At 33.3% G+C, this 12,876-nt stretch overlaps 1 protein-coding gene across 1 annotated transcript in view; it reads left to right on the top strand.

Annotated features, from left to right (window-relative positions):
* Nucleotides 1–1,746: 1,746 nt before the first annotated feature.
* LOC111509531 (putative helicase mov-10-B.1) overlaps nt 1,747–12,876 on the top strand; it is a 40,078-nt gene continuing 28,948 nt past the window's right edge. The window contains exons 1-5 of the mRNA XM_074172779.1: nt 1,747–1,894; nt 2,107–2,163; nt 2,225–2,325; nt 10,552–10,666; nt 11,188–11,368. Of these exons, the coding sequence (XP_074028880.1) occupies nt 2,143–2,163; nt 2,225–2,325; nt 10,552–10,666; nt 11,188–11,368 (418 nt within the window). The 5' untranslated portion in view covers nt 1,747–1,894; nt 2,107–2,142. The remainder of the gene's footprint in view (nt 1,895–2,106; nt 2,164–2,224; nt 2,326–10,551; nt 10,667–11,187; nt 11,369–12,876) is intronic.

Below are 12,876 nucleotides of genomic sequence, written 5' to 3'. Positions count from 1 at the left end.
GTAAGCCATATTGTCTACAGATTTGCACGAAAATTCTACACTAATGAGTCGCTACACCACTGTATATACATCTCTGTTTATATAAACGAAACGAATATATTGGAAGATATTGAAAGTGGCAGAGCATTTGAGTTAATGTGGATTGTCATTCATATGCATATTACGAGCAATGAGAGGGCGGATGACCTTGCAGCATAGAAAAGAAATGATCGACCCATTTGTCTACATCAAGCGCGTTATAGTGAATTATATCCTTGCCTCAAGCAGAAGTACTGAAAGAGATGAACTGCCGATTACAAGAGAATGTGACTTTACAAAGGAACTGTTTAAAATATGTTTTTCCGTTAACCAGCTGTCGCACCCCGATGAACGACAACCCTCAGAAGTCGTACGACTTGTACGAGCTAAGTTAACGAGGTCCTACCTTTAAAAGTGTGGTTCCTAACACGGATTGGACGATAGTAAGTGAAAATCGATCATTCAAACTAGGGCTTGAACCACCGACCAACACGACAGTCAATTCGAGTGAGTGAACAAAGCACCCAAACCACCCTCTACATCCCGCATCCCAAAGAGTCACTTTCAACCGATTTCCATTCTTCAAGCCCACAAGAACCTTAATACAAGCAGTGAACCTTTTGGCAGGCTAGCTTCATTAGCTTAGGCCACTCCATGAGAAGTAGATGAAAGGGTTGTATTTATTTTGTTGTTCTGTGATCTACACATAGACATGATAATATGGACTGAAAGTGTCACTTCACATATATTCCTACTGCGGATCACACGTCTGGCCACTGAGTCACAGTACCATGTGACGAATCAAATCCCAAAATATTCATATGCAAGATGTTGCCCAGGAAGAAAAAATAACATTCAAGGTGAAATAACGATGATGGAATAGCAATGCCACATGATGTAAAATTTCTAGGTACCATGTTAGATGAATGTATGAATTGGGATCTGTATATTGATGATGTTTGCAAGAAACTCAATGCAGCATTTTTCGCAATTAAGCAGATGAACTTGTTTGCAGATAAAAAAAACCTCTTGAGCAGTATATATTTTGCAATGACATATTCGCATATTTCTCAAATATAATGTCATGGGGGGATGAGGTAGAGATTTTAAAAGTATATTTATTGCCCAAAAACGCATCCATTTGTCCCTCTGACAAAACTTAGCTACAAGGGGAGCTGGCCTCCAACCTGATGAACACGAAGATGACGCGAACAACAAAAACGCATCGTAAGAACAATTTCTGATATGGATTATGGTGACAGATGCAAACCTATTATTATATATGTCCCACACAGATATGTATATATATATATATATATATATATATATATATATATATATATATATATATATATATATATATATATATATATATATATAAATAAATATGTATATATATATATATATTGAGAGGGCAGGCGGCCCCCTACGCCAGTAACCAGGCTGGATGTCGACGGGGTCGTCAGTTTGATTATAGATGTGTTATTCTATCCGAAGGCCTCCCGAGAATAGAAGTGTTTCTTTTAGAGAAAAAGTGAGTGAAAAAACTCAGGGTGGCAGCATTGCCTCGTGCAAGACAACTGCGCCCCCGGACGAAGCTTCTGTTCAATATAGACAGAAGGAGTCTGGCCAAATGCGAATGAGAAGCTGCGGCCATTGAAATTAGGAGAGAGAGTGAGAGATAATTACGTCACTGGGTACTGGGTCTGCAACAGCATTGTTTTGTTTTGTGATTTGTTTTGTTTCCGTTTAGTGAGTTTGCGATTGTGTGTGTACTTTGGATATTTTTGCTATTTCCTATGTTTGATTTATTTTTAAATTAATGACGCCGGCTGTTCAAAGTGAGAAATTTATTAAGAATAATTTAATTTTGAAGGTTTGTTTTGTTTTTATTCAAATTTTCAGTAAGTTGAATATGGTTCTGATTATTGGATACCATCTTATCTTATCGAATAGCAATAATGTTATCAAACGGTCAATAGGTATTCGCTTTCATTACAGGGAACTTTGATGATTCATTGTTGCACTTAGCCATTTAAGAATTATTAAGTTACCACGTGAAATAAATATAAAACTAATTATTTTCAGATATAACACTGTTTCATAAAACTATCACTGCAGAAAATGACTGACGTACATGCACGGGTAAGTCCCCGAATTTGGTTAATTATACTTGTATATTTAATAAGTGATTCTGTCTTTTCAGCATTGCCAAGTCTGCAATTTGGACCATGATGATGATCCTTTGCATAACAATTCTCTTTTACACAGATTCAATTTCTTGCTTTTCGAGTGGTCAAAATACAGGTGAATACATTGTTTATTTAAATATATTTACTAAAAAATGAGTACAAGTTCCAAGTCATAAGAATTCATATTTTTCATTTGTTACTATGTAAGTCTCACTACTCCTGCATATAGATATTTGGAGTAAGTATATATAATATTTATGTTTGTGCATGTATGTTGCCAATGGAAATTAATGATCCAAAATCCAACTGCTTACAACTTATTGACTTGCAACTTGAGACTCAAGACTGGGGTATGAGTGCACTTCAATTCGTCACCCAAACAGATATTAAGCTGAAATATTGCTGATACCTTATATACCTACTGTCTGTCCAAGATAAGGAGGGCCAACATGGACGTTATTTAGCAAGAATCACCAAGTTTGCTTTTTTGGCGACAACTTCACTGGTATGTCACACATAATCGGAATTTACAAAATTTTCAAATGTCATTTAAATGAGCTCTGAAATAGGCAACTTTTTCCTGACTTAACCGACTTTACATCTTTTACGGATTTCCGATTTTATCATACTGACCCTCTTTATCCTAGACACATTGTATACTTATTGAGTATTATTTGTATTGTTAACTATTTCAATATCTATTATTTCAAGAAAGATCATGAAATACTGATCAATTGACTAGGTATTTTACAGTTTTTCCCTTCTCAAGTAGTAGATACATTCATTCATTTACTAAACAGTTGCTGAAATTTTCAACAGTTTCAAAATTTCTACAGATTCAAACATTTTCTTGTCATTTATGAGAAAAATCTGTTATACCAGCCTTCTGTATTTTTACAATTGAGATTCATTTTGCATTATTATTACACACATTCAGGCTCCGCTGTTTCAATAGATTTTTTTGTAATGTTCTTACTTTTGTTGTAGTTTGCAATATCGAATTATTTGTTGATTGATAACTTATCTCTGTGAATCCCCAACAAGATAAGATCCCAAAATTGAAAACAATACTTATCTACTTAATAATTTGATAAGTTGGTGTATATAAGTGACAAATGTCAATCAATATATTTCTAATCTTGAAGCATACCAATTTCTTTTGAAGGCTATATTGAACCTTTGCCTTCTGTTAAACTTCAATGCATTTGTATGAAGAATTAAAAACCTTCCAAAATTTTTTTGCCCTCCAACTATTTTTGTTGACAGTTCAAAATCATTTCTATTTGGTGCAATAGAAATGTAAAATATTGCAAACAAAAGATGGTATATTTTTAGGAGAGATAAGTTTTTGGGGAAGAAAGGTTTCTACTTCCCTATCTTTATGTAAAAAATGTGGGAAAACTTCCAAAATAAACTCTTTACAAAGAGGTGTAGATCATATATAGAAAGAAGTCAATTTCGAATTATTGTACATATACAGTCACTAAACCATTTTGATTGATACTCAAAATAACTCATTGAAATCGTTTGAGGAATATTACCTAAAAATGGCAAATGAAAAGACTGTATTCATAAAATTTGTTTTTAGGATTCAAAAGTAGTTACCTGACAGTGTTCTTATTCATTATTCACCTGAACTGTTGTACTAGAACTTGAAAAACTTTTATTGTGCAAATTGCAAAACAGTGACAAATTACAAATTTTATTTTCTAACAAAGTTATTTTCTGTCATGAACATTACTATAGTCTATTTCAAAAGAGTGTAGAGTAATAAAATCTCATTAAGTATTCAAAAGCGCTACAGGGTGATCCGTCAATAAATTCTGTCACTTCCCTAGTCCGCATTGCAAAATTATGTCGTTTCATAAAGAGCAGGTAGGTATCACCCTGTTTTAAGGGATTTGTCCATTGTTATCGACGGATAAATACTGAGCCAGAGGCGCGCTAGTGGGATAATTGCCAAAAGAATATGCATTCATAAAAATTATATTAAAGGAAATAAAAATTTAATACAGCAGAACAGTGTTATTAAAAAAATATAAAATGTAACAATAAAATATATACGAACCGAAATCGGGAAATACTCACAAACACACACGAACGAACTTTACGTATTGAAACACTTGTGGGGACTTTAAATCAATTTATTCACAAAAACGACAAGAACTTTACTGGATACGTTATTACAATTTGACACTTGAACAATACTAAAACTGTGAACTTCCCTTAACGTTTAACAACACTCTATTTATACCCTAATTGAATGTTCTAGAGATTACTAGGTACAATTTTCGAGAACCTTCCGAGAAAATAATTATTCAGACTACCCTTAATTCTAAACCCTAACCTAAGCAAAAGTGTCACTGTCACTGATACACTGGTCTCTGTCCAGATTGCTTATCCCGCTACAGTATATTTACAATTCAATTAAATTATTCTACATCAGTATAGTCTTCATCCGAAGAACTGTCATCATCCCCTGGTGTTATAATTATAGGGTCAACCACCTGATCGACCAAGTTGTCCAGTTCCCACATTTTATCTTCCTCTTTTAAAACATGCTGGATTGCTTTTTGCCAGTTTTCTGATGTGATTTCCATAATGGCTTGATCAAACAATACCTTGACATCTTTCATTTTAAATGTGGTATTGTGCCTTGCAACATATCCTTTAACTTGTGCCCATATAAGTTCTATAGGATTTAATTCGCAATGATATGGCGGTAGGCGCAGCACAGTTACTTTATACTTTTCTGCTACATCTTCTACGGCATATTTCATGAAGCGAGATTTATGTTGTTTTACTATGGCTAGTAGTTCCTTCTTTACTGAATTCGTCTCAAACTGAATACCTTTATTTGACAGCCAGTTAATAATTTCTTGCTTTCTCCAAGCTGAAGTTGGTACCTTCTCTAAGCGCCTTGAATGGTAGCTTGCATTATCCATAACCACGACCGAATCAGCTGAAAGAAATTTTAACATTTCCCCGAAGTAGTCTTCGAAGACATCCGAATTCATGTCCTCATGATAATCTCCCGTCCGGCACGACTCAAAGCTTAACAAACCGTCTTTAAAAATCCGTCTTCGCTTCCAATGTGAGCAATTATAAGCCTCTTCCCTTTTCCCGAAGGCACTTTAATACCCGTCGAAAGGCCTTCTATGAAAGCTTGGCGAGAACTTGTTATATTTTTATCTTGCCACATTTTTTTGACTATATAACCTTCGTTTATCCACGTCTCATCAAGATAAAAAATTTTCTTTTGCTCTCTGCGGTACTGCTTTATAGTTGTCAAATATTTTCGTCTCCAGCAAACAATTTCATCACTTTCCAGTAATAGTGCCTTTCGATTGTGCTTTTCCCAGGCAAAATTCATACTTTTTAAAGTTTTCCATAAAAGTTTTCTGGATATCAAAGGAATATCGTTATCTTGGCTTATCTCGATAAATATTTTTTCAAGAGTGGGTATTTCCTTTTTAAAATAAAACGAATGAACTTTTCTTCGAATGTCACATTTGGTGTCTTCATCTAAGATTTTTATTGGTCTTCCTGATTTTCTCTTGCATGGACTTACCTGGCCTGATATCTTTCTTTCTCGCAGTAATTTAAAAATCGTGGACTGTCCAATTCCAGTCATTCGGGCACATCGCTCAACACTTTCTTGCACAGACAAACTAGGGTGATCGTGTTTTATGCAATCATATACATTTAAAATTATAACTTTTTCGCAAACAGATAGCGGAGAATTTTTTACACTTCTTTTCTTTGGAGTAAATGTCCCCATTTTATAACTTTTTCACTATTTCTATATCACAATATCACTGTATGTTTAATTGGTGTAGTAACAATTACTATTATAACTCGAATGTTTAAGACACCATTACAATATATTTAAACCCTTTTTCTTAATTACCTGGGTTTAATAGGTATTGCATGATTGGTGGGCAGGGTCAAAAAGGGATTATTATAATGACATGGCACCTCGGAACTAAGTGTTAACCCTTTTTTGAGAAATCATGCTCAAGTATATGAACCCAAATTGCATATTAAATAAGTTTACAAGAACCACTAAAATTAATCTTAATCTTTTTTTAAGAAATTTTACTTACCTAAATACATGTAGGTACTTAGTTTTAGACCAAATTACTTCCCAAAAATGGCCTTTTATTATTATCTATGTCTGTAATTTTTAATTTACTTTAATTATTAAGTTTAATAATCCTAAGATTTGCCTACGCCCATGGACGACAACGAAATTCAGGCAAATTTTATGACACTTCATGATTTATTACTCTACACTCTTTTGAAATAGACTATAGGAACCAATCTATACATGAATATATATATATATACAATGTGAGAAATTTCTCTACAACAATATTAATATCAAATAACTATATCCACTTTAATGATGTTTGCAGTTTCACTAAATAAACAAAATGTTCATTGCTTGCAGATGACATTTCTTTATTATGGTCTAGTCTACAATAAAGAAAAATGAAATGATGAAAATTAACATATTCACAATGGACAATAGATTGAGCTCCTCTTATTATCATTTTGAATGACCTGATTTGTGTGTAATTCAGAATGTAGCCAGATATTTTTGTTATGTTAATCCCCTCTTTGTTTTTCCATTGCAATTGTATCTGTTTAGGAATTTCTTTCGCCTCCCTATATACTGTTGAATAGTAATTCTGAGTTTAGTCAGGTATTTATGTTTTTTTCCAATGAGATAACATGTTATACCCCAGTGTTGCTAAAGGCTCTCTAGGGTTCTTAGTTGACTTGAGACTCTCTCTGACTGATGGTTTTCGTTGCTCTGTATATTGATTTTACATTATGTTTATCCAGAATTATCCCAATCGGATCTGTAATATTTCTAACGTAGGTGAGAAAAGATTTTTCATTCTCTCCTGCATCGTATTGCCTGCTTGAATTTAACTTCGGTATACTCATTTCCTTTGAAGGCATTTTTCAGGTAACCAAGTTACTCGAAGAGACTTTCAGTTTCACAGTTGCGTCAAGCCTACTCAACTAACGTTTTATTTACCCCTCTCTTTTGACGTAGCCGGTGGTGGGAGTTTTTATTCAGATACCTGTCAGCATCAATTTTGCTAATATACTTTTTCAATGTTCTTACTCTTTTTGTAATTTGTAAGATGTATGTCTAATCAGTTGTTGGTAGGAAAATGTTATTTCTGTGAATCCCCAACCCAAAAGAATGAAGGTTGAAAACAATACTTAAGTAGGAACTTGAAGGTCATTAAAGCATTTCACTCAATATATTTCTTATCTTTTTAAAAGCATATTAATTTGTTATCTATATTGAACAATGTTTGTCTTCTGCTCCAAGTAACGGCTTTTGTATTCTAAATTGAAATATTTCAAAATTGTTTTTGCAACTTCATTCATTTTTGTTTGTCATACATTTTGTTTTTGTTGTTTGAAAGTATTTCTGTTACATCAGGATAGTGACACAACTTTGTACAGTAAGATATGCTTTGATACTTCTTTCCTGAAATTAACAGATTTAAGATGTAAGATAAATTATTCAATTTATTTGAATAGTAAATCAGAAACGTTGAATAAAAAGAGTGTGGCATTTTCTACTCACAGAATGCCTGTCTTCTGATAAATCGAGTTGGATTTTTAAATCCCTGACTCTTTCGTGCTCTCTGCCTGTGATATATAGGCTTAGTTAAGACTCTGAGACGTGCGTTGCACGGTCGAGACTAATTCTCGCCGCCGTGTTCTTTGTTGAACTCTGTTCAACTCGTAGCTTTCCGAGGTCACTAGCCAGTGACCTCGGAAGGGTTGTCGATAGCGTAATCTACCGCGGCCCTGACTAGGAGGTTCTCATGAGTTTCCGCAATTTCAAAAACCATTTCGGGACTGTGTACTCTCCCGAATGGTTGGGAGATTCAGATCCCGTCTGATGTTGACGTTCCGTATATACCACGGAACATTTGTTGCCATCCTTAGGTTTTTATTCTGGACTCGTTCCAGAATTTCGACGTGTGTTTTTGCTGTATGTCCCCAGACTTCTGAGGCATACATTATCATGGGTTTAAACACAGTCTTATAAAGTAAGACTTTGTTTTTGAGACTTAGCTTGCTCTTGCGATTGAGAAGAGGATACAAATGTGACATCCCCGCACTCACTTTAGTCTTCACGGATTCGATGTGCTTGGCCCAGGTAAGCTTGCGGTCTATAGTTAGACCTAGGTACTGCATTTTCTACTCATTATTTCCTCGAACTATATTAATATCAATGAACTATATTTCAATAGCAACCATCTTTGCAATTTATTGAAAGCAAAATGTTCATCAGTTACAGATGATACAATTTCATTATGTTTTTACAAAGTCTTAACCAGCCTACAATGCAGAAATCAGCTTATGATCAGAGATTCTTATTGAAGTCATTTTCTACTGACTTGTTACCATATAATTCATAATGCTTTATTTCAGTCAGTTATTCCATATGATATTCTGATTTGGGATCATGCAATTAATTCAGTTTAGGTGTCAGAAAAAGCCTTTAAGAATTCTGACAAAGCAGGGTTGAAGATCTTTGTCATACTCTTTTTATTCATCTAATTTTTTTTTGACACAAGTCAAATTCTGTGTACTATACTATATATTGTCAGAGAAAACTACTCAATTCGCATCTATGAAGTCATTAAATTATGCGTATTTTAAATTTATTGTCAAAAATTTTCTCTAACACCAGTTCAAACACATTGAACATATTGAAGTGGCAGAAACTTTAACTAATGAACATCTCATTAAAACTGAAAACCAAATGTTCATCTTTCAATCACCTATTTTATTGATTTTTATGTTATTTACCAAATTTGTAAATATCACTCTTATTATTTTGTAATTAATTATTTTATTTTATCCAACATTTTTGTATTTCATTTTCATAAATGTGAAGTTACTACAAGTGATTGAATGAACTACTTTACTATTCTCTAATCAATAAAGAGGATATGACACTAAAGAAAATTCAACAAGCCTTGCTGCAAAAATACAATAGAACACATTATGATCATTTACAAATTTAGGTAGGAATTCTGAAAATTCTCATTGAGTAAGAATTATCATCAACATATATTAGGGTTACATTGATAAAAAAGTATCAATATTATTTAATGTCAATTAGTCTTTTCATTGGATGATACTAAAAACTTGAACTCGTGCTTATTAGCATTAAGTAAGTAGCTACATATAATATGACTATGCTTGTGCATGAGTGTTGCCACTTGAAATTAACGGTTGAACTGCATAAGTTTTGACTTGAGATATGGTGCATAATCCATCCTCATAGAAGCTCTGAAATGATAATATAAACATTCTACATTGTAATGAATATTGTTATGACTAATCTTATTATTTACTTTATAAAGTTTGCCGCTTGGCATATTGAAAAAGTGCCAATCGTCAGATTTGACTGAAATTGACATAATGCTGTTCCAACTAATTTATCTGGTCCACCTTGTATACACGTCAGTGTTTTCGTAAGTGCTCTAAGACGAACAAGAAAGAAATCTGCTGGGGCAGATTTTATGTAATATTACTGGAGTTTTTTTCTCAACACCAAACCGTTATTTTTAACACCTCGACACGTGTTTCGATCACCAAGTGATCATCTTCAAAGAAGAAGATAAAAAAACAGTTTTTAATCTTCCTTAAAAAACAGTTTTTAATCTTCCTCTTTGGAGATGATCACTTGGTGATCGAAACACGTGTCGAGGTGTTAAAAATAACGATTTGGTGTTGGGAAAAAACTCCAGTAATATTCATTACTAGACCAAAGGTTCCAAACAGTGCATCATAAGATTTTATGTAGTTGATTATAAAAGTAGCGACATCTTCCACAGCACTCTTCAAAATAATCTGATACTCCATATCCCCACACCCAAAGATTCTTTGTATAACTTATCAAAAAGAGAAGGTACAACATTTTCAGAAGTGAAAAACAAAAATTACTGAGTTGAATCGCCTATTATAATTCATCTGACGTTCAGATCTTTGGTATTGATATTTTGATTTGATTTGTTTCAATACTATCACTTATAGACATAAGTATTTCTACTTGTACAGATTTCAAATAATTTTTGTGAAAGTATTACTTGACCTATTTTTATATATTATTGTCAACAAGAACTGTTCTTGTGTACAATAAACATACAAGCAATATATGGTTTAGCAAAAAAAAAAAGCTACTTATTGTGCGTTAATAATTTTCCAACTATTTGAAAATGATATGAAAGTTGTTGATATTCAAGGTAAAAAAAAGTATATTATTCATTTCAGAGAATATTTTTTGTTGTAGGAAAGCCCTTGTGAAAGACCGACATGGTATAGAAATTGTAGTTGATGTACAAAAAAGAAATGGATTTAACTACAATTATTTTCAAGACCACAATAAAGGAAAACATTCCATAAAGGTAAAAATATTATCCATATATGTAAAAAATGTAAAATATTCAAAAAATAAAATTAATATATTTTAAGAATAATTTTTAACAAATGGCGAAAAATCAGTTTGAATTTAGAAGGACTTATAGAGTTTGTTTCATAAGCTATGTTGAAATGTTAAATATTTTTTTGTTGATAAATCAAGATTATGACCTTCCTTTTTTTACATAGTGGAATAAATACTGAATTTTTATCTTACTTTCAGATAAGTCATACTCCTAATTTAACTTTGCCACTATGTTGTAGGTAACTTATAATTTTTAGAAACCTTCGAAATCATCACTCTCAAAAAATAATATATCTCTAAGAATCAAATTTTGATTTCTGGTTTTCAATAATAGTAATTACTTATTAATTTCTTGTTGATTCATATACTTGTTTTTTTTCTGTCCTATGAAATATAAAATGAAGTTTCATAAAAATATTTGGTTGTTATCAAAACGATTATTTTATATTTGAAAATAGAGAAATCAATTTTTCCCTATTTCAGGTCACTCCAGATGTTCTGATCTCACATGATAATACATTGGAGTTTTCATGCACTGTGAAAAATATCAGAAGTGATTCAATTTACCTGACATCAGCTAAATTGCTTCACTGTTTTCCTATGTTTTCATTGTATGATCCAAACAACAATACCGAAGATAACAAAATCATCGAGCTTCAAGCAGGTAATAGATTCATTACTTGAGATTAGTAATATGATTTCAGAAAAATAGCTTGCAAGATAATTTAAGAACATTCTTTTTCAATTACATAACTTTAGTAGATTATGTTTAACGAATTCTCAAAATAATAATGTAAATTGATTGATCGGTCGGTAGCCGGCCGGTTCGACGTGGGTGCTTTGTTCACTCACTCAAATCGACCGCCGCGTTGGTCGGTGGTTCGAGCCCCAGGCTAAAAGATCGATTTTCACTTGCTATCGCCCAACCCATGTTAGGAATCACACGTTGAAAGGTAAGACCTCGTTAGTCCTTAGCTCGCACAAGTTTCGACTTCTGAGAGTTGACGTTCGAAGGTGTGCGACAGCTGGTTAACGGAAAAACAGATTTTACAACAGAAGTCTTAACCTAGGTAGGGTTACAAAGAGGAACAGAATATTTGAATAAACATCAAATTATACTGAAAAAAAAGTGCATTTGAGTGTAAAAAAACCACTGAGAAGGTGTTTACAAGCTTTTTAAAGACACATTTTTTGCTTAACATCTGTATACAAGTATAAGTAAAAAAGAGGAACTATGACAATTTGAATATACCTAATAATAGGGGAGCCCAAGCGGGGATTTCGGGATTTACTAAAGCGCGGCAGATTAATATACAGGGGGATACCTTGTACCCGATTAAGTACCTCCACCAAATATGAGCCCATATATAAGGCCGCCTGTGAGGAATAAAGGATCAGATTATAGTCCGTTCATAATTTGTCGATAGCACAAAATGAGGGCCCAAGTCATAAAACGGTCGTAAAACTCGTAAAATCATAGGCGGAGGTTCCTGAGGTGTTTATTCATTAGATATAAAGCTTCAGTTTATATTCGAAACTTGCCTTGAAAGGGTGAAGTTGTTACGAACGAAAATAATTTTTGGTTTAGTACATTTTTTAATCGCATTTAATTTACGGCTCGTTGGTGTTTCGGCGTCTACGGCAGTAATTAACGTCTCTAATATTTATTTTGCAGTGCGTGAGTAACTTTTTTTCATATTCCTACAAACATATACGTACCTTTCGTTCCTGCTTGTTTTGTTTGATTGCGTGCGATGGCTTCGTCATCATCATCAACATCATCAAGTTTTACACCGGTACTGTTGCGTACAGTCAGTAAGTCTGTCTATTCACCAAGAGAGAAGACTATTGTTTTGAACGTTCACGATGCTCTGATTTATCAGAATCCCACAAACACTGTTCAGAACATAATCAAGAGTTGTGCCAACATGACGGGCGTAGGGGAGTCAACAATATATAGGTTCCTATCAGAAAGAAAAAAAAAGGTATAGCTAACCCAAATACAAACGAATACTTAAAGAGGGGGAGAAAACCTATTGAAATTGATGAATTTGCCAAAAATGGTATTCGAAGGAAAATTCACGAATTTTTTTACAAAAAAGAAATACCCAACTTATACAAAATTTTACAAGAAGTTAGAGACGACCCGGATTTGCCTCATGTCGGACGAAC

Source organism: Leptinotarsa decemlineata, unplaced genomic scaffold, assembly GCF_025532065.1.
Source record: "Leptinotarsa decemlineata unplaced genomic scaffold, Ldec_3_MD MMD2_tig00000199_RagTag_RagTag, whole genome shotgun sequence".
Lineage (NCBI taxonomy): Eukaryota > Metazoa > Arthropoda > Insecta > Coleoptera > Chrysomelidae > Leptinotarsa > Leptinotarsa decemlineata.
Note: the sequence above shows the minus strand (reverse complement) of the source record. Positions and strands in the feature narration are given on the sequence as shown.